Source organism: Condylura cristata, unplaced genomic scaffold (assembly GCF_000260355.1).
Source record: "Condylura cristata isolate star-nosed mole 26May11 unplaced genomic scaffold, ConCri1.0 scaffold00049, whole genome shotgun sequence".
Lineage (NCBI taxonomy): Eukaryota > Metazoa > Chordata > Mammalia > Eulipotyphla > Talpidae > Condylura > Condylura cristata.
Genome location: NW_004567150.1, coordinates 570,651 through 597,334, shown reverse-complemented (window position 1 = coordinate 597,334; position 26,684 = coordinate 570,651). Strand labels below are relative to the sequence as shown.

At 36.5% G+C, this 26,684-nt stretch overlaps 1 protein-coding gene across 2 annotated transcripts in view; it reads left to right on the top strand.

Annotated features, from left to right (window-relative positions):
- The window catches only part of WDR33 (WD repeat domain 33), a 104,582-nt gene that overhangs the window by 23,350 nt on the left and 54,548 nt on the right, over positions 1–26,684 (top strand). For both annotated transcript variants that reach the window (XM_012734186.1, XM_004694882.2), the window contains exons 2-7: positions 17,772–17,990; positions 19,596–19,664; positions 20,198–20,302; positions 22,155–22,250; positions 22,406–22,557; positions 24,231–24,328. In XM_012734186.1, the coding sequence (XP_012589640.1) occupies positions 17,787–17,990; positions 19,596–19,664; positions 20,198–20,302; positions 22,155–22,250; positions 22,406–22,557; positions 24,231–24,328 (724 nt within the window). In that variant the 5' untranslated portion in view covers positions 17,772–17,786. The remainder of the gene's footprint in view (positions 1–17,771; positions 17,991–19,595; positions 19,665–20,197; positions 20,303–22,154; positions 22,251–22,405; positions 22,558–24,230; positions 24,329–26,684) is intronic.

The following is a 26,684-nucleotide window of genomic DNA, read 5'->3' as shown; positions in this document are numbered from 1 at the left end:
CAAGTGACACTCCCATCTTCTTATTTCTGCTCTAGTACTATAAACAAGAGTTCTTTTTGCAATCTAGTGTTCTTAAACACAAGAAGACTGTGATATGTCTTATGGAGAAAGTATGGTTAGATAAATTGGTTCAGGAATGTGCTACATAACTAGTGCTAATGGTCATGAGTTCAATGTTAATGGATCAAAAGTACAGATTAGAGGTATCTTTAAACAGAAACACACAAAACAAGATTATGTTTTGAGTCACTAATGTAAATATCACCAGAAGTATGCAACAATATAAACCTTATCTCCCCTAGGAGCACTAGTTCAGTATTTGCTATTTTGGTGTTTGTGGCAACTTTATACACTGCCATGAAACACAAGAATCAGCTAGATTTGTCGGAACTTACTATGCACAAGGGAATGTAAAATTGGATAGATAATGCAAAGATGCTCCCTTTCTAAATCTCTTTCAACTACAAGAACCTCTTCCACAAGACACACCTGAGAAGTAAGTTTAAGATATACACCAAAGTTATAACACTGTAATACTATTCTTAACTCCTCCACAGAACCCCCAAGTCCCTGGACAGGGCTTTGCAGTAGAATGGAAAGAACTATGAGCAAGGGAAGTTCCCAGACTAAGATTCTGGAACTTCCCTACATTGGAGAAATGTTTGATACCTCTGAGTCTCTATTTCTACCAACTTTAAAATGAGGGAGACAGGGCTCTTCTTGGTGGTGCAGCAGGTTAAAGTGCAGCACTGCAAGTGAGCCAGCAGCTTCAGTGCCAGTTCAGTCCTCACTCCGAAGGTGATCCACATGGCTCAGCAGACCTCTATCTCTCCCTCTGTTCCCCTCAGCAGTGTACTTTGTCGATCTTCCTGTTCTGCTCTCCAATCTGTCTCTGGTGAATCTTCTCACTTTTGCCCCTGCTCCTCTGCATCCCAGTTCTGTATATATAAATAAATCTTTTTTTTTTTAAAGAATTAAAAAAAAATGAAGGAGGCAAAATTAAAAATCATTAATATCCACTCAATACTTAATATTTGTAAAGCACAGAATGATTATGATGTACACTGTTCAATGACATTCATAGTGATTTTAAGGGTAATGGAAGCAACTCAAAGGTAAGACTGCCAGGCTGGCAAGGAGACTGCTTTTGTTGTGATAAGTGAGCAAACTGTAAAAGAGGCCTACAGAAAGTGCTAAATGGTGCAAGGCAATGCCTAACAACACAGCAAAGAGAATCAATGGAGCACAAAGGTAGAACAAACTTTAAGCCAGTTTACGAAGATGGGAAAACACATTTCAATACTTTTCAATTGTGCAGAATTGACTACATACCACCAGATCCTGATTCTTTGATAAGAGCTGTACTGTGCTATAGGAGAACAAAAGCATTACTATATCACCAGCACCTCTGGACTATCTGTCCTGTTTCCCTGTCCAGCCCAGAACTGTACTCCTTGTTTCAACATTTCTCTTCCATCTTCTAATAACCAGCTGTGAATTCAACTCAGTAAGCACCTGAGTTGTTTACTTTGTGTTTTTTTTTGTGGCGCTCTCCAAATGTATAAGAAATATATCAAATGGCAGCACTGTGATATGACACTCATGGCCTGGTCAAAGGAATCATCACCATAGAAAGTCAGGGTGTATACCCCCACTTAACTCTCTCTGAATATTTCTTTTCACAGGAACTTTATAAAAACCTGTTAGTGTAAAACTTTTTCTACTCCCTGAAAAGCCCAAATAATAGATTTCCATACCTTATGCTTTATTATTATTATTTATTTATTTATGCATACAAGAACTGGGGTGCAGGTGAGGGGCATAGAGGTAAAAGGGCCTTCCTTGATGGTACAGCGGGTTAAAGTACAGCACTGAGAAGCTAAAGCCACTTCAGCATGAGTTCGATCCCTGCCCCGGAGGTGATCCACATGGTGCAGCAGACCTCTCCTGACCCGCCTGCTGCTATCCTCAGCAGTGAACTTCATCAGTCTGCCTTTTCTGCTCCCCACTTTGTGTCTGGTGAATCCTCTCACCACCCCTGCCCTGCACCTCTGGCCTATACCCCAGTTCTGTATATGTAAATAAATCTTAAAGAAAAAAAGAGGGTTCACCAGAGACAAAGTGGGGAGCAAAACACGCAGATTGACTAAAATGCACTGTTGAGGGGAAGCAGTGGGTGGTTCAGGAGAGGTCTGCCACATCATGTGGGTCACCTCCCTAACTGGGAATCAAATTCCTGCTGCAGTGGCTGCAAATCACTTTGTAGTACTGTGCTGTTAACCTGTTATGCCACTACGGAGGGCCCATTTTGTACTTTCATTGGACTAAATTACCCCAGTTTTTAAAAAAAAACTCAAATTTTAAACTGTTATTAAAAATGGCTATAATATCTAAAGTATCTTTATAAATTCCAAACTGTAACAGAATTCTTGTAAAAAAAATGCCTTATGAAAAAATTCTCAGTTCAAATGATAGTACAGGCCACCATAGAGAATTGGTCACCAAAGAAAAATTAGTAAGCAACAGTACTAGTTGCTGGACAGGGCTCTGCATATGTGCATGGTGTATTTTACATATTATGAAAAAACATTCTAAGTAGAAATTGCAAATGATCCAATATGGTAAGTGGAAAAATCAGTGTGAAATAATTACAGTTATTCTTAAAGAACTGTTTGTGCACAAAAGCCAAAAAATTGTGAAGATCATATAAAAAATTAACAGACAACAAAGCACTGAATTAAGATAAAATTGGGATGTCTTCTCCCACTGACTGGGGAAAAATTTTCTCACACAAAACTAGCGATAAAGAATTGATCACAAAGATATACAAAGAACTGATGAAACTCAACAAAAATAAACAACCCCAATCAAAAAATGGGCAGAAGAGCTAAAAAGACACTTCTCCAAAGGGGAAATGCAGATGGCCAACAAGCCTATGAAAAAATGTTTAACATCACTCGTAATAAGGGAGATGCAAATTAAAACCACAATGAGATACCACCTCATCCCAATGAGAATGGCACATCTTAAAACAACTAGCAACCACAAATGTTGGCAAATATGTGGAGAAAAAGGAACTCTCCTGCACTGCTGCTGGGAATGCAAACTAGTACAAACACCATGGAAAACTGTTTGGCAGTTTCTCAAACTACTAAAAATGGAGTTTCCATATGACCCAGCAATCCCACTCCTAAGTATCTACCCAAAAGACACAAAAACACCGATTCAAAAAGACACCTGCACCCCCATGTTTATTGCTGCTTTATTTACAATTGGAAAAACATGGAAGCAGCCCAAATGCCCATAAGTAGATGACTGGATAAAAAAGATGTGGTACATATATGCAATGGAATATTACTCAGCAACCAAAAAAGAGAAACACATGTCTTTTGCAGCAAGTTGGATGGGCCTGGAAAAGATCATGCTTAGTGAGATAAGCCAGAAAGAGAAAGAAAAATACCGGATGGTTTCACCAGGCGAGAAAATAACAAAAATAATGAACAACCATATACCAGAGATATTTTGTGAGGGTGGAGTGGGGAATGGGATAAAAAATGGGGGGGTGGGGAGGGAAATGCATGAAATTATGGTGATGGCACACGGGTGACTTGGTGATGGGAAACCCGCGGGGATTAGAATTGAGATGGAAAAAAAAATGTACAAAATGATGTAAAAATAAACTTTTGTAAAATTAAAAAAGATGTGGTACATATACACAATGGAATATTACTCAGCAACCAATAAACACATGCCTTTTGCAGCAACATGGATGGGCCTGGAAAAGATCATGCTTAGTGAGATAAGCCAGAAAGAGAAAGAAAAATACCGGATGGTTTCACCAGGCGAGAAAATAACAAAAATAATGAACAACCATATACCAGAGATATTTTGTGAGGGTGGAGTGGGGAATGGGATCAAAAATGGGGGAGGGAAGTGCATTGGACTATGGTGATGGTACATGGGTGATTTGGTGATGGGAAGCCCATGGGGATTACAACTGAGATGAAAAAAGGCACAAAGCAATGTAAAAATAAACTATTATTTTATTAAAAAAAAAAGACCGAAAAATTCTTTTTATTGAGGTCATATAGGTATACTATACTTAGAGCTTTCAGGTATAGTTTCTCGCCTCAGCAACTGTAAATAAGCTCACAAACCCACCACTGAATGTTGATCACCATCAGTTGAGATCATTGCAAGCTGAATTCTAGTAATTCACAGTTGCACATAGTTTAATGATGTATTTCCTCGCCCCTCTTGTCTTTGCTTTCCCCAGATATTTTGTCATTACTGTGTATTCTTTTTTCACAGTTGTTTAAAAATAATGCAAAATATAAATGGGCATTAAAGTTTATATAATGTAGTGGTCACAGTTAATGTAGTGGTCACAGTTAATGTAGTGATCGTCATTGTCCATGATAATGTGGCACTGAGTTGGAACAGAATCTTCTGGTACCTTCTAAGTCTCTATAGAGAGAAACTAAATTATATACAACATGTAATTCACTTACTAATTTTGTTATTTTCTCCTGACTTTTAAAAAAAAGATTTATTTATTTATGCATACAAGAGTACAGGCTAGTTAGTGGTGTGGTGCTGTGGTGGAGAGAGGATTCATGAGAGGCACTGGGAGCAGAACAGGCAGAAATCCTCTGCTGAGGGGAGCAGCAGGTGGGACAGAAGAGGTCTGTGGGACAGAAGAGGTCTGTGGGACATTTGGGTCCTCCCTGGCAGGGAGTTGAACATGTGCTGCAGTGGTAGCAAACAGCTTCTTAGTGCTTTAACCCTTGTGACACAGGGAGGACCCTGAATTCCTTGAAAAACTCAGACACCTTAAAATTGTGATGTTCATCATCTCTGGGGGATAAAACAGTTTTTTTTAAATAGCTACAATAGCACACAAGAAAATAACAAGTTATTAATGTTAATATCCTTTTAAACATAATGTACCTATGCAGTCATTATTGTGTTTATATAGTAGAACTGATATGTTTAATACTTTTATTGCACAAACTTTAAAGAAAAACAGAATTCTATCCAGGTTGGTTATGTCTTTTTACTCTCATCCTCTTGGAATTATTTTCCCTCTTGTCATTAACTTTTTGATGTTTCTAAGTGAGTTATCTTCTGGAATGTTGACTTACAGTGTAGGTTTTGTATACGTCATGATTTTAACTTGCTTCCCCTGTATCTTCTATAAACGGAGAGGATAACTTTTAAGAGACTAAATTGTCTAGTTTTTGTGAATTAAGAAAATAATTCTGGGGGCCTCCCTTGTGGCGCCCAGTGGTCAGGCCAGCACTCTGAAGCTATCTGCAGCCACTGCAGCATGACTTCAACCCCTGGTCAGGGAGCTGATCACATGGCTCAGAAGACCTCTTCTCTGTCGTCACTGCTCCCCTTAGCAGTGTATTTCAGTCATTCTGCTTGTTCTGCCCCCTACTCTGTTTCTGGTGAATCCTCTTATCCACTGTACCTCTGGCCTACACTCCAGCTCTTGGATGCAGAAAATAAATAAATCCTTAAAGAAACAAAGAAGAAAACAATTTTGTCTGTCTGACAGGATTGACTTATTTTAGAGATTGAATTTATTGGAGCCTCTGGCATTAAAAATTCTCATCTTGTATATATCTGTAGGTGATGTATGCCTGCCAGATGAGAGTTTACAACATACCACTGTCTGGCTCTGTTTAGTACCTTTTTTTTTTTTTGGGGGTCACAATCAAGGTAGTTTATTTTCCTTTTTTAGATCCCCTAGAACTTCATATTACTCAAACATCCTCCCCTTTGTTTTTAATGAGACCCTTTTAATGCTGACCCCTTACAGGTTCTTTAAGCTATTTGAGGGGGTTAAAGTGGAGGGGCAGGGTTTGATGGATCTGCAGGTGTGATAAGAGAACTTGCCTGGGTAGTAGGTGATCATCTCCAACTTGGTCTCCACCTAATTGAATCTTACTGTTGTAGACACCCACCACCACAGGCAGGATGATCTAGTCTCCATGGAGGGGCTGCCTCCTTGGCTTTAGGGGCATGCCTTAGCAGAGAGTTCTGGCAGGCATGGACTTAGTGGCTGTTGTTGCTGGGCACTGTAACTGCTGCTTAAGCTCCTCATAGGACATGTCCTGCAGCTGGTTAAGTCTAGCCATGGTAGGTGTACTTGCAAAACTTTGGCTCCTGCTTTTGCTGTCATTGCATGGGTTCTTCAGGTGTTTCCTTTTAAGGTTCATAGTATTTAGAACATAATTTGATCATTTAACCACTGAATTGCCAAGTTTAGGAATTGACCAAGTTTTTGTCTTGGTTATATCTCTTGTTAGGAATTTGTCTCTCTTGTTAGGAATTTGTAATAGTACCTTAAAGTGCTAATGTACTTTGCAGTTTGTGAAAGCTTCTGTATAGTTATTTAAATTTACCTTTAAGGTAGCAATGAGTTTTCAAAGTGAGATCAGAACTATTGTCATAATAATTCTGAGATAATAGTTATTAAGCTGTTTTGTGTTGACATTTGTACTTAATGGTATAAAAAACAAGCTTTTTAGTAGCACTAAATTGTACTAGAATTCGTAGTAACCTAAAAATCAATTTCACTTGAGAATGTCATTGTTATAAAGAAGTAAAAATAATTAAACATCAATCCTTGAGTTTTTTTTTTTTAAATACAGTGTGCTATAATTTTCTTGTACTGAAGTTCTTATACTGAAACCCGAATTCCCATTGTGACGGGATTTTGGGAGATGGGTATATTTAGATGACATCATAAAGGTGGCTCTTGTAAGAAGAGAATTGAGAACTCTTCTCCCTTTCTCTATGCTGTATGTGAAAAGAGCAAGAGGACGGCTATCTGTAAACCTGGAAGAGAGCTTCTCCCAGAACCTGACTATCCTGGCACTCTGACCTCAACTCACATTTTCAGTTTCCAGAACTGTGAGGAAATAAATCCTCTCAGCTTTTGCTAGTTTGTAGTTTGACCGTCTGAACAGAATAATACATAGTGTGTGATGAAATGGGGAGTGCGGGTAAGGCACTTCTGTTTAGAGAATTATTGCAGTTCTCTTGATGAAAGTTCTGTAATTATGTTTTTTTTTTTTCCATGAAATGTAGTTTTTACTTGAAAAAATGACATACTGTTTGGAGAGAGGTGGGGAGAGGAGAAAGAGGGAGAAGCCCAAGTTAACAATATTAGGAATGAAAGGAAATTTCTACAGATCTTACAGATGTTAACATGATAAAGGAAAATTCTATATTCCCAAATTTGACAACTTCTTGAAAGATACAAACTGTTGAAATTCACTCAAGTAACTCAAATAGCCCTGTCTTTTAAAGAAACTAAATCAGTAGTTTAAAAAAACTTCCAATGACAGAAACTTGAGGTCCAGTTGGTTTCACTAGGTGAATACTATCCTAGAGTTAATAAGGAAGTAATACTGATACTACACATTATCTTTCAGGAAATAGTGAATGTTTCCCAACTCACTATATTAGGCTTTATTATGACCAGATAAAGATATTAAAAGAAGGGCCCTCTCTGGTGGCGCAGCTGGTTAAAGCGCAGCACTAAGAAGCTTAAGCCACTTCCGCATGAGTTTGCGTGAGTTCAATTCCCTCCTGCCCCGAGGAGCTCCACATGGCCAGTCAGACCTCTCCTGACCTGCCTGTTCTGATCCCCTCTGTCTCTGGTGAATCCTCTCACCCTCTGAATCTCTGGCCTGTACCCCAGCTCTATATGAATAAATAAATAAATCTTAAAAAAAAAAGACATTAAAACTACACCAGTATCCCTCATATAGATGCAAAAGCCACTGCCAAATAATAATTGAGATCCAACAACATATAAAAAAAGACCATATATTGTGACCAAATAGGATTTATTCTGGGAATGTAAGGCTATTCAACATTTGAAAGTCAGTAATTAACTGTATCAATACAAAGAAAAACCACATATCATCTCTGTAGATGAGAATAAACATTTGACAAAACTCACCATACTTTTCATGATAAAAACGCTTACAAACTAGAAGTAGAAGCTTCTTTAGCTTGATAAAAGACATCTAAAAGGATATCATAAAAAACCTGTAGCTAATGTCATATTTAATGGTACTAATAGTGAAAGACTGAATGATGTCTTCACTAAGATTGCTCTAGACAAGAAAAACATATGAAAGAGCTTTTAGAATACAAAGGGGAAAATAAAATCACCCCATTTGTAGATGGCATGATTGTGTGAATCTATACAAAAATTTGTCAAATAGGTAAGTTTAGGAAGGTTGGACAATGCATACAAATTATTATTTGCTAGCATCAAACAGGTGGAAATGTAAATTTAAAAATGTGTCATTTAAATAGCACCACAAATATAGATATAAATCTAATAAAATGTGTACAGCAATATGTTGAATGCTACAAAAAGCTGATCAAAGAAGACCTAAGAAATAGACAGTGGCCTTCTGTGGTTTTCAAGACGCAGTGTTGTTAAGATGTAATTTTTGTTTGGGTGTTTCATCCAGGTCAAAGTCCCAGTAACATTTTTGTTTTTGTAGATAATGAATGATAAACTTTCTAAAAATTAAGAAATGGTAAAGAACACAAATTGTGAAAATGTTACTGGTAACAATACAGTTGGAGAAAATGTTTGTAGGTCACATATTTGATGAAGGGTTTTATATGTAAAGTGCAAGAAAAAGCATCAAAACTCAACAGTAAGATAATAATTTAAAAAGAAAAGAAAAACAGGTGGAAGATTTGAACAGAAACTGCTAGAGAAGATCTGTGGGTGGCAGGCAAATAAGCACCTTACAAGATATAATACTTCAGTAGTGAAAATGCAAATTAAAAGCACAGTGAGAAAATGCTATTCTCCTATTAGAATGACTAAGCAGCCAAACTGGCATCCTTTCCTCCCTCTTGCTGATAATACCAAGTTTTATATTAGTGAGAATCTAGAGTACCTGGAACATCTCATATATTGCTGTTTGGAATGCAAAATGGTATAGCAACTTGGGGGAAAAAGGAGTTTGGGGAAAAAAAGAGTTGGGCAATATCTGATAAAGTTAAAAACAAACTTTAGTGACCTACCAGTTTCAATTTTAGGTATTTATCTAAGGAAATGAGTGTTTATTGCAGTTTTGTTCAGAGTGCTAAGAACTGTAAGCAATGCAGATGCCCCTGAACTGATAAGTGAATAAACTGTGTTACCCCTATAGAATTCAACAATTTTAAAAACTATTAATACTTTCAACAACATGGATGATACACTAAGTAAAGGATGCCAAACTCAAAAGGCAAAAAAATGTATTTATATGACATTCTGGAAAAGACAAAAGGTATAGTGATAGGAAATGGATTTTTAGATGCCAGTGACTAGGAGTATAGGGGTCAATAGGGTCAGTATGAAAGAATATATGGGGATGAGGGAACTGTTCTGTATCATGATTATGGGGGTTACATGATTATTTGCATTTGTCCAGACATAGAAGTGTACACTGAAAGGTGAACTTAAAGGTGGCTATATACTAAGAGGTGAGTTGTATAGTTGTTACCAAGGAGTGAGTAAAATAAGGGTCAGTAGTCATGGGACCTTTTAGGTCCATTCTGTCTCATGGTGGTACATGATCTAACACGAAGCAAGAGTCATACCAGGGACTAAGTTGCAAGCCAGGAACGGAGCAAAAGGTTGTTATTAAGATCCCCATGCTGCTTATCTCAGGTCACCATACTTCACTCTTAAAAACTTAATAAGAAAAGAAAAAAAAAAAGAAAAGTAATACTGGAATTAAAAATGGGCAAAAGGTTTGAGCAGACACCTCACCAAAGAAGATCGAGCAATGTCATATAAGCACATGGATGGATGCCCACCATCAACCATCATTAGGGATTTGCAAATTGAAACTATGAGATTCTAATCACTACAGACCTCTTAAACTTTGTAGAATAAAAAACACTCATTATCAAATATTGATGAAGATGTAGAGCAATCAGAACTCTTTATTGCCAGTTTTCACCAGAAACGTTTGTTAGTTTTTTACAAAACAGTTTATTTTTTGCTATATGATCCAGCAGTTATCCTCTTTTGTTTCCCAAATAATTTGAAAACAGTGTATGCATAAAAAAACTGCACATGGATGTATATAGTATCTTTATTCATAATTGCCAAAATTTGGAAGTGTTACAGGACAGGGAGAGAGACCTTAGCCCTGCCTGCTCTAAATAGGTATTGCCATCTGTTGCATTAAACAAAACATACTCTAGTGTGTCAGACCTTTAATGGGAAGGATGTTTAAGACAATTATTGTGCAATTCAGAAAAGGGGAAGAATGGGTAAGAATATAGTATCTAAATCAAGCAAAGTTACACTGTGGGTTAATGCCCAGACAAATAGGGTTGGGTTCAAAGTAGGGCGTCTCAGGCCACAAGCCTGCCACCAGCCTGAAGCATTCACTTCAGGTCCTTCATAGAAAAGGGTCAGAGACAGCCAGTCAAATCTGAAAGGAAAAGAACAAAATCAAGATATATGCTGCCATTATTAAACTCCCACAGTTATTTTAAATCAGTCCAGGACCAAAAAGCAAATGCAGCTTCTTCACATGTTTCACTACTCCACAGACACCCTTCAGGTTTCTTGTTACTTGTCTGTCTGTCTGCCTTCCCTCCCCAGTTTCTTCTCCAGCTTTTTCTCCACTCTGCTTGGCTCCACCCTCCTGTGGCTGGAGCAGGAAACCTGAAGCCTCACCTATTCCAGGGGACCACCCTTTTACAGAAGGGAACAAGTGTGTCTTTCAGAAGGTGAATATGTCAGTAAACCCTGCTACATTCAAAAACAAAACAAAACAAAACAAAACATTGTTGAACACTAAGAAGATCTGCGTGCTCAAGTAATGAAAAAGATATGATTGGATCCTAAGTGGACATTGCTAAATAAAAGCCTATTCTGAATATTTTTGGTCAGAAAAAACCAGTAACATGTTTTAATTCGGATTTAAAGGTATGGAATACAAAATGCACAGCAGAGATTTTTTTTGTTTGTGTTCCCAGGTTTCATGTTTATCACACTGTAAAAACTAAACATCACAAGGAAACTCAATCTCATAGTACAGATAAAAAGTTTCCAGAACTCTAATTTTTGCTCAGAACTCAACTTTTTATCACTCGCAACAAATACCAACAGGAGGCCCACATTTCACCAACTATTTATTCATGTAAAATTATGATCTTTGGAAATAATGTTTCATCAGTATTAGTTCATGGATTTTAACAGATAATACCTATCTAATGTTGGGTTGGGGAATAGGCTGCTTGAATGGATGGGTGGAAAGTAATTTCTGCTCATGTTTTCTTGGAATATAAAACTACTTTTAAAACAAAAGCATATAAAATATTAGTTAAAAAGAATGACAAATGATGGAAAATATATTTTCTTGAAAACAGTCATATTAAATTTCTGCTGTGCATTTTAAATTCCATGCCTTTAAATCCATATGAAGAGAGCCCTTAAAAGCCTGGCTTTGGGAACTGCTGGCATCAGTTCATAAGGAATCTGGGATGCAACTTAACAGCTGCTTACTTATCTGGGAAGTGTAGCTCGTTTTTTTTTTGCCTACTTTTGCAAAGGTGGTTCACCAATAGAATGAGACTTTGTTTGCTCAGTTTTTATTGGTTTAAATAGCTGACAAATTGGTGTTATTTAGTTTATAAAACAATGTAAAAAGAAAACCTTTTTGCTCTCTATGCTAATGATAGCAAAAAGAACTGTACCTAATAACCACTATCTCACTTGAATGTGGTTGATGGTACAGGTGTCTTTATCCCAGAGTCATATTTCTGCCTCTCCTGTCCACCCTTACTGTTTTTTTATTTTTAAAGTGGGACAAATAATATGTCTTTTATAGGTTTATTATTGTTGGGGAGAAAGGATGGCATCAACAAACTCTACAAACAGGTTTTAATGGACCCCCACCCCATACTAAAGAGATCCAAGACATCAAGGACTGTAAATACCATGATGTCATCACCACCTGAGGGACAATTGCTGGGAACTGAAGGTGGAGTTAAGCAGCCAGACTTGATAGATAAGCAGACCTGTGGGCATAGGGGTGGGGTGGGAGGGTGTGTGTGCTTGGTTTTTTGCCAGATTTCAGTGTGCTGTTGGGGTCGTAGCTCAGCAGAACTGGTATATTGACCATATATCGCTCCCTCTCTTCCCCCTAGTTAATTCCTTTCATATTTCCTTTGTTTTTTTTGTTTTTATGCATACAGAACTGGGATACAGGCCAGAGGTGCAGGGGCAGTGAGAGGATTCACCAGAGACAGAATGGGAACAGAATAGGCAGATTGACTGAAAAACATTGCTGATGGGAGCAGCAGACAGGTCAGGAGAGGTCTGCCACATCATGTGGGTCACCTCCCTGATGGGAGATCGAACTCAAGCTGTAGTGGCTGCGGTAGCTTCATAGTGCTATGCTTTTAACCTGTTGCATTACCAGGGAGATCACCATTTCCCCCTTTTGTAAATAAAACCTTTATTAACCTTTTGTGTGTACCTGAAATTGGGTTTCATTTTAAGTCTATTTTAAGCACATGGGTGAGGACTCACAGTCAAGCCAATCCATTCCATATTGAATCATACATTTATATAAATATTTAGCATAGTGTTTGGCATAGACTTGTTATTTTTATTAGGCTCTCAAAGCAGTCTTTAGATATTACTTTCATCATTTAAACATCTGTCATAGAAAAAGACAGTTCTTACAATTCCAAAGTTTCCTACTCTCTCCACAGTACTCTGCGTAATTGCATTGCTCTAAGTAAATGGAGGATAAACATTTTCAGTTCAGTATGGAGCCATTTTTGAAATACTGAGTTAATTTCTAAAGGTAAGCAGAAGGCAGATTTGTGGTCATATGCCCATTATATATTAAAGTTAACTTTTGAAATGGCACAGAATACTATTAACAAGTACAATATCAGGTAATATGCATTAAACTGGCTTTCTAAAAGGTAAGCAGAAGGCAGATTTGTGGTCATATGCCCATTATATATTAAAGTTAACTTTTGAAATGGCACAGAAAACTATTAACAAATACAATATCAGGTAATATGCATTAAACTGGCACAGTGCAATATTCACTCGCAGTGCAATATTCACTCCAGTGCAATATTCACTCGCAGTGCAGTATTCACTAAAATGTTTCAGTAACTTTATAACAAAGTATACAGTGGAACCTGCTTACCTCAAGTTAAAATTAATTATGCAGTTAATTGTATGGCAGAAAGCCATACAAGCTCGAAAACTCCTACACTGAGAATACTTACATTTGATCTTTAATGTGAAGATTAGTTATCAACAAATTTATGGCAGTGGTTTTCAGATGCTTGCTTTTAACTATCTCATCATGAATTTTTTTTTTTTTTTTTACAAATTACTAGATCTGTCATGTTAATTTGTTGGAGGTATAACTGACATCTAACATTATATTAGTTTTCAGGTATGCAACAATCATTTGGTATTTGTATATATTGGGAAGTGATCACCGCAGTAATTCTAGTTAACATCTATCACCATGCAGTTACAAAATTTTTTCCCCTTGTGATGAGAACTTTAAGGATTCTGAGTTTTAAGAACATGAGTTTTCAAATATTTGGTATAATAATTGCCATGCTGTATATTACATTCCCATACCTTATTTATTTTGCAGCTATGTTTATACCTTTTGACCCATCCTGCCACCTCTGGCAATCCCCATCTGTTCCCCATCTGTATTTGTGAACTTACTTTTTTAAGATTCACATACAGTATAAGTGAGGTCATACTATTTTTGTCTTTTTCCTAGTGCCTTATTTCGCTTAGCTTAATGCCCTCAAAGTCTAATTAACTGCCATTCTCTTGAGAGCAGACTGTGTGTATGTGTGTGTATGAGAGAGAGAGAGAGAGAGAGAGAGAGAGAGAGAGAGAGAGAGAGAGAGAGAGAGAGGGAGCACACTAGAGAAAAGCAGTGCCTACTGGTTAGTTTTTGAAATGAATTGCTTTTTTTGTTATTCTTCCCCAGGTCAGAGTGATTTTCAAAAATCCATCAGTGTGCTGGTATTCATAGCTATCATTAGTAACTGCCTCTGTGATTTTGGTGGTATCATACCTCTCATTATCCAATATTAATAAATATTTCTATATAATTTCTAATTTAAGTCTTCTCTCATAAATTCTTTTCTGTTTATTGTACTACTATTCCTGCTTCACTTTTTGAGGCTTTGTCAGCACTTGTGCATAGTTTTTATTACTTTATATGTTAAGGTTTAATAAAATGAGTTACTGTTTAGTGCAGTTCTACGATGTGAAATTTGTAGTTATCTCTTTAGGAAAGATTTTATAGGTCTACTTATCAACTATAAATCACAGGACTATAGTCTTAAGTTACTTTCTAATAGGATAAGGAATATTATGGTGGTTAGGGACTCACAGACACATGAGGGAAGTAAGCCTGGCTCTTCTAGTTTGCAAAGGACTAGTTACTAGATTGGCTAAAGTTATATATGTTATGCAGATCATATCTTTGAACAAAAGGAGTCTTTTTATCTTTAGTAACCTGCCACATTGTACAGGTTGAGAAAACAGATGTAGAGAACCTGAGTTGCTTGAGAGAATAGTTGAGAGTTGTGCTGCAAACACCTGTGAATCTAGGTGTCTGTAATTCCAAAAGTAGAAATGGTGTCAGATACCACTAATTATACAATCTATGAACTTTGAAGTGACACTGAAGCAGCATGATATGCTGTATAATGTGTGCACTTGATAAAATTGTTCTGATTTTTTTAAAACTTGGAGGTTTTTGTGTTAGAAAAACATGATAACTGTAGTGTTGCAGGTGAATTTTTATCCATTGCAGTCTGTTGTTAGTATGTACTTAATAACTATATACAGATTACTTCTTTTTCTTATCTCACTTTCTCTCTCTTGTCTGCCCCCTTCTTTGCTAACCCCTCTATGTTCCTCCCTCACATTCCACCCCAAATATCAAGTGATATCTGAAAATACTTTAGAGAGAGAGATGAATATACTTTAGAAACAAAGTTGAGATTGGCATTCAGTTACTGTAGAATAGAAAATCACAGTAATAATTTTTATGAAACAAAACCCTTTATTTTTGTTTTTGGTTATATCTCTACAGTTATTTCCCTCCTTGAAATAATTTTCTGAGTGAAACCTGAAGGACACTTTTTTTTTTTAAAGATTTATTTATTTGTGCATACAGAACTTGGATACAGGTCAGAGGCTCAAGGGCGGTGAGAGGCTTCACCAGAGACAGAGTGGGGAGCAGAACAGGCCTACTGACGAAGTACACTGCTGAGGGGAGCAGCGGGCGGGTCAGGAGAGGTCTGCCACTCCATGTGGTCACTCCCAGGGCAGGTGGGAACTGAATTCATGCAGAAGTGGCTTTAGATTCTCAGTGCTGTGCTTTAACCCACTGCGCCACCAGGGAGGGCCCTGAAGGACACTTTTAATGACTTGATTGATGGTTTTTTCTATCCAGGTCACTGATTTTCTGCTATCTTCAATCAGACAAAAAGTTGTTCTTTTTATTTTTTTTAAAGATTTATATTTATGTATAAAATGACTGAGGTATAAGCCAGAAGTGCAGGGGTTGAGAGGACTTACCAGAGACAGAGTGGGGAGCAGAAGAGACAGATTGACTGAAAGACACCAATGAGGGGAGCAGTGGGGAAGGTCAGGAGAGATCTGCCACGCCATGTGTGTCACCTTGCTCGTTGGGGATTGAACTCATGTTGCAGTGGCTCTGGATAGCTTTGTAGTGCTGTACTTTAACTTGTTGCACCACCAGGGAGGGCCCCAGAGAAAAAGTTACTTTATCACTACTGAAGGGATCTTTTAAGGGAGAATCAGGTGATTCATTCAGTACCACTTAGTACATTCTCAGTGTACTATCTCTATTTCCAGAACATTTAATCACCTCCAACAGAAGTTTCATTCCTCTCTTCCCCTGCCCCTGCATGTCATAAAGCTACATCCTAGGTCTTTATGTTAGTCTGTTCTGGATTTTTTGTACCAGTGAAATCATATAATATGGGATTGTGTCTGACTCCTTTACTTACATGTTTTTGAGATTGCATGTTATATCATGTATCAGTACCTAATTTCATAAAGCATATGTTTATCTATGTCTTTGTTTCATTTGATATTAGCATTAGAAACTAGAATATTAGGATTGTTTTAGTCTAATACCAGAAATTTGATGATTGTAAAGTGAAAAAATAGTAATATTAAAATATATTTTTCAAAGCAGGATTCCTTTAGAACTATTGGTCTACACGTATGAATTGTAGGCATTAGTTAAAATTTTAGATGGCTGTTCTTAAAACAACTAGCAACAACAAATGTTGGTGAGGATGTGGAGAAAAAGGAACTCTCCTGCACTGCTGGTGGGAATGCAAACTAGTACAAACACTATGGAAAACTTTGGCTGTTTCTCAAACTGCTAAAAATGGAGCTTCCATATGACCTAGCAATCCCACTCCTAAGTATCTACCCAAAAGACACAAAATCACCGATTCAAAAAGACTCCTGAACCCCCGTGTTTATTGCTGCTTTATTTACAATTGGAAAGACATGGGAAACAACCCAAAGGCCCAAGAGTAGATGACTGGATTAAAAAGATGTGGTACATATACACAATGGAATATTACTCAGCAACCAATAAACACATGTCTTTTGCAGCAACATGGATGGAAAAGATGATGCTTAGTGAAATAAGCCAGAAAGAAAAGGAAAAATATCAGATGGTTTCACTCATAGCGGGAGTATAATGGACCAGGCGAGAAAATACTAGTAATGATGAACAGCTATATACCAGAGACGTTTTGTGGGGGTGGAGTGGGGAATGGGATCAGAAGCAGTTGGGGGAGGGAAATGTACTGAACTATGGTGAGAGCCCATGGGTGATTTGGTGATGGGAAGCCCATAGGGATTACAACTGAGACAGAAAAATGCAGAAAATGATGTAAAAATAAACTATTAGATTATTTAAAAAAATTTTAGATACTGAAACTTAGTTGGATTCATGGGACAGCCTAGTGAATAGATTTTTTTCACTAACCTTAATGAGTTAAATACTTAGTGCATGTTATATATTCTAAAATACTTAAAGTGTGTTTCACAAATTTGTATTAATGGAATATAAATATAATTGTACAGCATTGATTGAAAAATTATAAGCCTGTAATGGTTTTGTTGTTCAGATGTTAGGTTAATGTTGCTTCTGTGGTAGTTACTTTGAGTCTGAAATTAGATAATACTTCCAGCTTTCATATGAAGTAAGGTAGTTTATTCTTCTTTCTACAGTTGTTTATAGGAGATTTAAAACAATAAAAGCAAGGTTTTAAAATTCTTAGTGATTATTATATAAAATGGGGTCTTAGAATGATTTGACCTCATTCATTTTGAAGATGGCGAATATCTTTCTCCATAGCCCTTCTTCTCCAGCTGGCCACCCCCACCACTAAGCACATATCCTAAATTGTTACAAATTGTAGGTTTCCTTAGTCTGAACTTCAACAAATGCTTACACAGTACTTATTCTGTGAATTGACTTTTCCAACTTTGTAACTAGCCATTAATTTTAATAGTCTTTATAGATAGGTTGACTAACAGCTAGCAACAATGCAAAAGGAAGATAAATATAGAAAGTGTCATTTAAAATTTTTCATGCAACCGTTGACAATGCTGATATTTGTAGTGAAAGTACTTTTTCCCTACCCTAATGTCCTAGAACGAAAACACCATCATGGCTACAGAAATTGGTTCTCCTCCTCGTTTTTTCCATATGCCAAGGTTCCAACACCAGGCACCTCGACAACTGTTTTATAAGCGACCTGATTTTGCGCAGCAACAAGCAATGCAACAGCTTACTTTTGATGGAAAGCGAATGAGAAAAGCAGTAAACCGAAAAACCATAGACTATAATCCTTCTGTAATTAAGTATTTGGAGGTAAGTGACCTTTGGTTTTTAAAAAATTTTAAATGCAGGCTAATAAGTTTATCTGTGTTTCTTGAATTAGTAGGATAATGTGTATTTTCAGATTCTATTAACAAGTACTTTGTTCTATTCATGAATCATCTCAGTTATTAAACCTATACTCCATTTTAGAAGTAGGCTTTGTTTTAAAGGTTGACAGCAAATCTCATAAGAGTTCTTGGCCAGCCTTAAAACACTTGTTAATAAACCCATAGTGTATGCTAAATGCTCAGAGACTGTTAACATAGGAATTTTTTAAAAAAGGATTTATTTATATATACAGAACTGGGGTACAGGCCAGAGGTGTAGGGGCAGTGAGAGGATTCAACAGAGACAGAGTGGGGAGCAGAACAGGCAGATCAATGAAGTATACTGTTGAGGGGAGCAGCAGGCGGGTCAGGAGAGGTCTGCCACGCCATGTGGTTCACCTCTGTGCTGTGGTGGGATCGAACTCATGCTGAAGTGGCTTTAGCTTCTTAGTGCTGTGCTTTAACCTGATGTACAATAGAGCATAGACTTTCTGAGGCCTCCCCCCGCCCCCGCCCCATTGGTAAAGGACACAACTTGATGATAGAGCATCTACTAAAGCCCTCCAGGGTATAATCAACTCAGAGGAGAATAGATGTTTGCCTGTCAGTTTTTTTCCCCCCCTTTGAGTTCTTTATATGTCTTTTTTTTTTTTAATTTTTATTTTTATTATTTTTAAAGATTTTTATTTATTTGTGCATACAGAATTGGGGTACAGGCCAGAGGCTCAGGGGCAGTGAGAGGCCTCACCAGAGACAGAGTGGGGAACAGAACAGGCAGATCGACGAAGTACACTGCTGAGGGGAGCAGCGGGCGGGTCAGGAGAGGTCTGCCACGCCATGTGGTCTCCTCCGGGGCAGGCGGGAATCGAACTCATGCGGAAGCGGCTTCAGATTCTCAGTGCTGTGCTTTAACCCACTGCGCCACCAGGGAGGGCCTTCTTTATATGTCTTAACTTAGGAATTAACCTCTGTGATTTACTTTTCATTACTGATCCCTATTACTTTAATTGGCTTTGGTCTGCTCTGTTGTTAAAAATTTGCCTACTTTTTATTATGAGACTTATTACAGACATTTTGCATATTGGGCATAGTTGTTAGTGTGCTACAGGCATATATGAGTAGAAAATTTCTTTAGAGGTAAAGACAGACTTAAGTTTTCCTGGGTATTTCAGTTGGAAAACTAGACTAGAATTTTAAAGGACTTAAGAAACCTAAGACAATACAAGAATCATGCTAAGAGTGAAAGAATTGGGTATGTCTCCTATTTCTATCCTTTGTCCTTTTATTAGGGTATGACCATTGAGAATGTGTTGGGGTCAGCAGCATCTTGCATGATTATTTGGACATAATGTGAATAAAGAGAGGAGGGACATTCTGGCAATTTCAAGAGAATTAAGAAAGGAACTCTCTTTAAAATACCTACTCTTCATGTTTTAGAACATAATGAAAACATCCCCCCCTCAATTTAATAATAGCTTACATTTTGTTAATGATTGGCTTAGTTTCAAATTGACCATGTAATGCTTACTAAATTTATTTATTTTGACAGAATAGAATATGGCAAAGAGACCAGAGAGATATGCGAGCAATTCAGCCCGATGCAGGTTATTATAATGATGTAAGTACAAAATATGGCATACTAGTTTTACAAAACTTACATGGTTAGACATTTGAATCTATAAATATGTGATCTTAAGTTCAAACATGGACTTGTCTTTTACATTTATGTTATTAAAACATTCCTAAAGGGGTAATAATAGTACAGTGTTATAAAACATGAGTTTTATATATCTCAGTGAAAGTTTTAATGTTGCATGAACTTTTGTTCTGGAGCTTAAAGCAATGAGCAACAAAGTCTGCCCTAAAGTCTGTGAATAGGAAAATTAATTTAAAATTTGACTCATTGTGAACATGTGCAATTGTATTAACTTTAAGAACTGATTGGGAAAATCTGATACTTGATTTATTGTTTGTTTAGTTATAAATGGGCATTTTACTTGTTTTTCTTCATTAATATAGCCTAATTATAATCTGTAATGGTTTTTTTAAAGTCTTTAGTTTGTCTTTAAATATTGAAATAATTACCTTGCTGTATCCTGAGTAAATGAGCTCTTAACATCCAATTTTCTCTGTCTCCCTTTTTTGTGATAGCTGGTTCCACCTATAGGTATGTTGAATAATCCTATGAATGCAGTAACAACAAAATTTGTTCGGACATCAACAAATAAAGTGAAGTGTCCAGTATTTGTTGTTAGGGTAAGTATTATATTGAATAGTTTTTGGAAATATTAATCCTGAGTTGTCTGTAAATATAAATATATTTAGTGGGGCAAAGAATAACATTTTAAATATATGTGATAAATTTATGTATTGCCAATAATTTTATTTTGTAATAATCATTTATTTGCTATATACCCACAAGGACAAGTTTTGGATTGTTTTTCTTTAATTGCAATAGATTTGTGGCCGTGCATATACTCTCTAGCAGTGTCAGACTTGCCCTTACTACTCTTTAGAAAGCAGCATCTCAAGGTAAACTAATTGTCAGCTCCATGAAGATATAAAGTAGGTACATAATACATTTTCACTGAAAAATTGTTTTTAAAGATTTACTTACTTATGTATACAAGAACTAGGATACAGGCCAGAGATTGGGTTGTGTGTGTGAGAAGCACTAGATACAGAGTGGGGAACAGAACAGGCAGATTGACTGAAATGTACTGCAGAGGGGAGCAGCAGGCAAGACAGGAGAGGTCTGCTGTGCCATGTGGGTTAGCTCCCTGGCCAGGGGATTGAACTCATGCTCTAATTGCTATGGTAGCTTCATAGTTCTGAGACTTTACCCTTTCCTCCATCAGGAAGTCTCCATTTTCACTGAAATTTTTAAGATAAAATTTGAATGGCTTTGCAATAAAAAGTTTACCCATCTTTTTCTATAGTCATTCATATTTCCATAGACAATAGCATAATTTTCTAAATAAGAATGCACTGATTGCATGATAATATCTCAGTTCTAGAGACATATTTACTAATTCAGTAAATTTATTGAGCAATTAAGATCTGAAACAAAAGAAAAATGGGGGAAGAACAGTAAGGCAAATATTGTATTATGGTAGATAAGCAAAATGAGTAGTAGGTCATAGCAGAAATAGACACCAGGAGAGCAGGAGAATTTTATTTATAATTATCAAAATCATGATCAGTTGGTAATCAATAAAAAGCCGGTTTATCACATATGTATATCTGTGTACTATGCCAAAAAAATCTTAATTTAATGTACTTCTTATGTATGTTAGCTTAATTTAATTTAATTCATATATATATTTTTCAACTCTGTGACATACCTTTTTTTATAGAAATAGGATCATTGTATTGACATTTTGTGTATATTTACATCTTCTAAGGAGCATGTAATCTATTATAGAAACTAAAAAAAAGAACATTGTTTTCAGTTGATCAGGTTATGTCACACATTTCCTTTGCATGCGAATTGTAGCAAAATACTGGATTTGTGTTAGTAATCATTATCATATTTTTTTGATATTAGATCACTGCTTGTTAACTGTGAATGGAAGTGATTAAAATAGTTTCTTTTTTCTCCTTCTAGTAAAGTACATTTTCCTGATAACTTTTAAGTTATCAGGAAAATTTTGATAGCTTTGATGTCCTTCAGTTTGTACTTAGAGTTATACAATTATTTCTGCCCAAGTTGGTCCACTGGCAGTTGTAATAAACTAAATCCTTCCTTTTGTCTGAGTTTTTTTGGTAACTATCTATGTTAGCTTACCATGTGTCCTGGGAAATTGAGGTCTTTGCATATTTTGTTTTGAAATGCTCTTTAGTGTGGATAGGTGTGTATAATTTAGCCAGATACTTATAAATGCATTCAGAATTTTTACTTTCCTTACTTGAGCTAACCTGTTACTTTCCAGCACTGTATTAGTGTAAGTTCTTGCTTATAAATTGAGCTATGCTTAAGTGAAAGTCAGTACTTAACATCAATTATTGGATATTTTTAATACCTTTTAAGTTTTTAAAGAATAGTTAATGTTGATGGTGAGGACTTGTTTGTTATTTTGTATAACCTCTCTTTTTTTTCCTAACCTAGTGGACTCCAGAAGGAAGAAGGTTGGTCACTGGAGCTTCTAGTGGGGAGTTTACCTTGTGGAATGGACTCACTTTCAATTTTGAAACAATATTACAGGTAATAGTGGTCAGGTGATAAGAGATATATACACTGTTGACATTTTAACCTTGTAATTGGACAAATTATTGTTGTGAGTTAATACATGCTCCTGTAAAAGCCTTCTATCATGCATTCTTTTATATAACATATATAAATGTTTTCTGGTTTCCCAGGCTCACGATAGCCCAGTGCGGGCCATGACTTGGTCACATAATGACATGTGGATGTTGACAGCAGATCACGGAGGATATGTGAAATATTGGCAGTCGAACATGAACAACGTCAAGATGTTCCAGGCACATAAGGAGGCGATTAGAGAGGCCAGGTTTATACACAATATACCATTTTCTGTAGTCCCTATTGTCATGGTTAAATTATTCTCTAAGTGTATTCTGGGTGCAGAGATGCATGGGCTCTGTCAGATTCTGGGAAACTTTCTGCACCCTATAAACACAATATTTTTCTTTGTTTTCACACATTCACCATTTTGCTGGCACCTTTCTGAAGTAGTGTTGTCTTGGTATCAGCCTTTGCAATATGTTAGAGATGTATTGTCTGCCGCATTTTGCACTGGTTTTCTCTTTTCATTTATGGTTAATAATATGTATACGTATTCCTTTTTATAACCTACTGTGTAAGACACGAATATTTCATTCCAAATAAAGAATTCAGTCTTTAATTATACAACTGAATAAAATCTAAAGCCTACAGAAAACATCTTCAGAGTTCACACAAAATACGAGAAAAAAGGCTTAAGTGAAGACCTGGTTGGCTTGGTTATGCCACGACTTCAAAAGGAAAGTATAGTAGGACTAAAAACTCTCACAAATAACCCTGGATGTGGCAAACATTAATGGATTAATGAATGGGTTCTTCAAGATTTGAAACTGTAAGCACACCATTGTCAAGAAGATTCTAGGACTTGATTCACTGTTGATAACATCAGTTACACCAAATGTATGAGTGGAGTTTAAAAAATATTTTCAGTGACTTGTATATTTTTACATATCAGTGAGATATGTATAGTAAACCTCGAGAAAAAGTTTCAAAAACAAGCCGGAAGAACTGCTGCAGCCTCAGAATAAAGCTAAGCAGCATTCTTTATGGTTGTGCCACCCATGCATGAGAGGAGGTTTTCAACTTCATAGAAACATCTTCCACTGCAGTCATTGTTTCTGTTTTCAGAATCTTAACATGGACAAACATGCTTCTGCTGAGACTCTGCCTTAGTGTTTTGCCCCGTACATTGAGTTTTCACAGTTGGTCCTTTCATAGTTATGAGGATTCAAAAGTTGTTAAGAGTAAGTTAAGAAATTTTACAGTCTTAAACTATGGAAAGGAAAAATGGCTTTCTCCTGTGTAGCAGATTCTTTGGCTTTAAACACAAATCTGAGTGTCCCTGTGTTAAAGTTTTCCTCAAAAGGTGCAACATTCATGGAATAGCTTGCCAGGAAGATGATGTGGAAGTTTTCCCTAGAACTTTTTAAACGAGAAACATGTGTAGATATATATTAAAGACAACAGTCTTTAAATAGTCTTCTTGATTTTTATTTTTCCAGCTTATTAATAAGTATTTGAGGCAGAAGCTGACACTGATTTTTTTTTTTTTTTTAGCAGTATTCCTATGTGATTTAAGAAACTCTGGCAGGAATATTGCAGAAATAGAATTCATTTAGATTCTGCACTTCATCGTTTTTCTTGGTGCAGTAGGATATAATATACTGCGGGAGCATGGGTAGCATTAGTACCATTAATACACTGATAAAGTTTTCTGAATATTAATGACTGAAAATTAAGAAGCAGTTACTGTTGAATTCTTCTTTTGATGAGATACATTGGTTAGCTGACAACATTCTCTTTAACGGCATCTTCACTGTTGGATACTTCCCTCTCCTGTTTATAACGCAGCACAGTGTTTTTATTTTTCCCTGTCTGAGAAGCGCAGATAATCTGTTAAATGCTGACTTCTTTCCCCTGCTGTGTGTCTTCATGTAACAGTTTCTCACCCACGGATAATAAATTTGCTACATGCTCTGATGACGGCACTGTTAGAATCTGGGACTTTCTTCGTTGCCATGAGGAAAGAATTCTGCGAGGTACGTGTACTAACAGTACTGATTGGAATATTTAAATAGGGAAGGCATTTGTGGTTAAATCATCACAATACCACAATACCAGCTTACATCTCCATCCAGTTTTTTTACATATGTACCGTCTCAGTCAGGCTCTTTTAAGAAACCCGAATTCTGTTTCACAGCATTTTATGGATTTTTACTAGTAATATTATCTTTGAATTCTTTTCAGCTGTAGATTAATATAGGTATTCCCCCACCCACTCAATTACTTGCTTATCTGTATGCATCTTTTAGTGTTAAGTTCCTTTTTCTATCTTATACAAAGAATACATTTCCCCAGCATATTAACACTATGTTTTTATTTAGATATCTCACATTCTTGTAGTGATTCTCTTTCAATATGAACTAACTTAGGTATCAGTACACTTCTCAGTATTGTGGTTTCTGAAGATAGGTAGCTTTTCAGTATATCACATTTATACTAAGTGGCCCACTTATTACTAAACTTTAGAGGAATTTCTTGTTTCTCTTTTTGATTTCCTTTATAAATTAATTCTCTTCTACAAAAAATCCATATTTTCACTTGAATTCTCCTTGGACTTCATAAAGTGAGAAAATTGACATGCTAGTGTTATAATACCATTTGTGTGAATTTGGTGGTGGTATAATTAGAATTGTTTTTTATATACTCAATATGTACATTAAAACAAAAATATTTACACTTATAACTAAATCTCATTCATTTATTATTCACTAGGAAAGTGGTTTCAAAGGTGCTTCATTTGAACCTCTCCTGACTTAATAGTTCTCAGGATTCCAGTATGCCATAACATAACACTGTCTTCTGACACATAAATACAGAGTGGGGAAGTGGATGTCACAGACATTGGGAGTCAAGAAATTACTGTTCAGAGAATTCCCTCTCTGTTTTAGAGTTGGTAGAGTTAGTTGTCTTTTTTCTTACAACTTTTCAGAACTTTATTTGTAGCATATAACATCCTTTTTAAAAAAAAAAATATTTATTTATGCATGTAAGAACTGGGATGTAGGCCAGAGGTGTGTGTGGGCGTGTGTGAGATAGAAAGAGTGGGGAGAAAGAGTGGGGAGCAGAACAGGCAGATCGACTGAAGTGCACTGCTGAGGGGAGCAGTGGGTGGGTCTTCTGTGCCTTGTGGGTCACCTCTCTGTCTCTCTGAACTCATGCTGCAGTGGCTGCTGATTGCCTCATAGAGCTGCACTTTAACCCATTGCAAAACCAGGGAGGGCCCAGTTCCATGCTTTTTAGACAGGAAAATAAAGGCTCATGATATTTAACTCATATTTCTTTTTTTTTAAAGGTTTCTTTCTTCTTCCTTTTTAAAAATGCATACAATAATTGAGGCATATGCTAGAGGTGCAGGGAGTTTGAAAAGATTTACCAAAAACAGAATGAGGAGAATACATGGATCTACTGAAATACACTGCTGAGGGGAGTGGGTGAGACAGGAGAGGTCTTCTGTGACATGTGGGTCAGCTCCCTGGTCAGGGGTCCCATTCATGCTACAGTGGCTGGAGATAGCTTGATAGCACTGAAACTTTACCCTGTGCCACAAGGGATGCGTGATCATTAACCTGTATTTCAAGCCATATTTGCTTAAGTGAGTATTCCTAGCTTTTGTAATGCTTCATCCTCAGTACTATATTATGTTAGTAGCATAAGGATGTCGTAACTGTCAGTAAAAAAGGTGTACTTACTGGTATCAGTATTATCTAGATGAGCTCTTTGAAATCATCTAGTCTGAGTTACTTTATTGATGATCCCAGATTTCAGTGACATTTTATTCTAAAATAAGCTCAGAACCTAAAGACTCTATCATTTTACTCCTACCTAGTCTGATGTTACTCTAATGTTGTATCTTTCTCAAGAGAAGTTTTAACAGTGATCAGAAATTTTTTTTAGTCTTTGAGCATTCTAAAAAATATAGAAGAAAATTTATTTTACAGCAAGTTTTATTTAAAAGAATTGTAGAGTGTCATAACAATTTCAGTGGACTAGGCTTTACTAATAACTGTGAAGTTTGTATCTAAGCACTATGTATCTGGAATTAAAAACAGAAGGAGCCTCTTCTAGATCATTTTTTCAATTCTAAGTTTCAATGAAGTGTTAAACAGTTTGGGTAAACTGTTGCTAGGAAGTGTTTAAGAAATTTTCCTTTGAAATTTAGTGGATACATAAGATATTAACTAGCAGTGAGATATTTTCAGAGTTGAGACTAGGTAAATTTGGTAAATTATGTTGAATCATTTCCTTCTGTATCTCAAAACATACACCATTCTCTCTCTCTCTCTCTCTCTCTCTCTCTCTCTCTCTCTCTCTCTCTCTCTCTCTCTCTCTCTC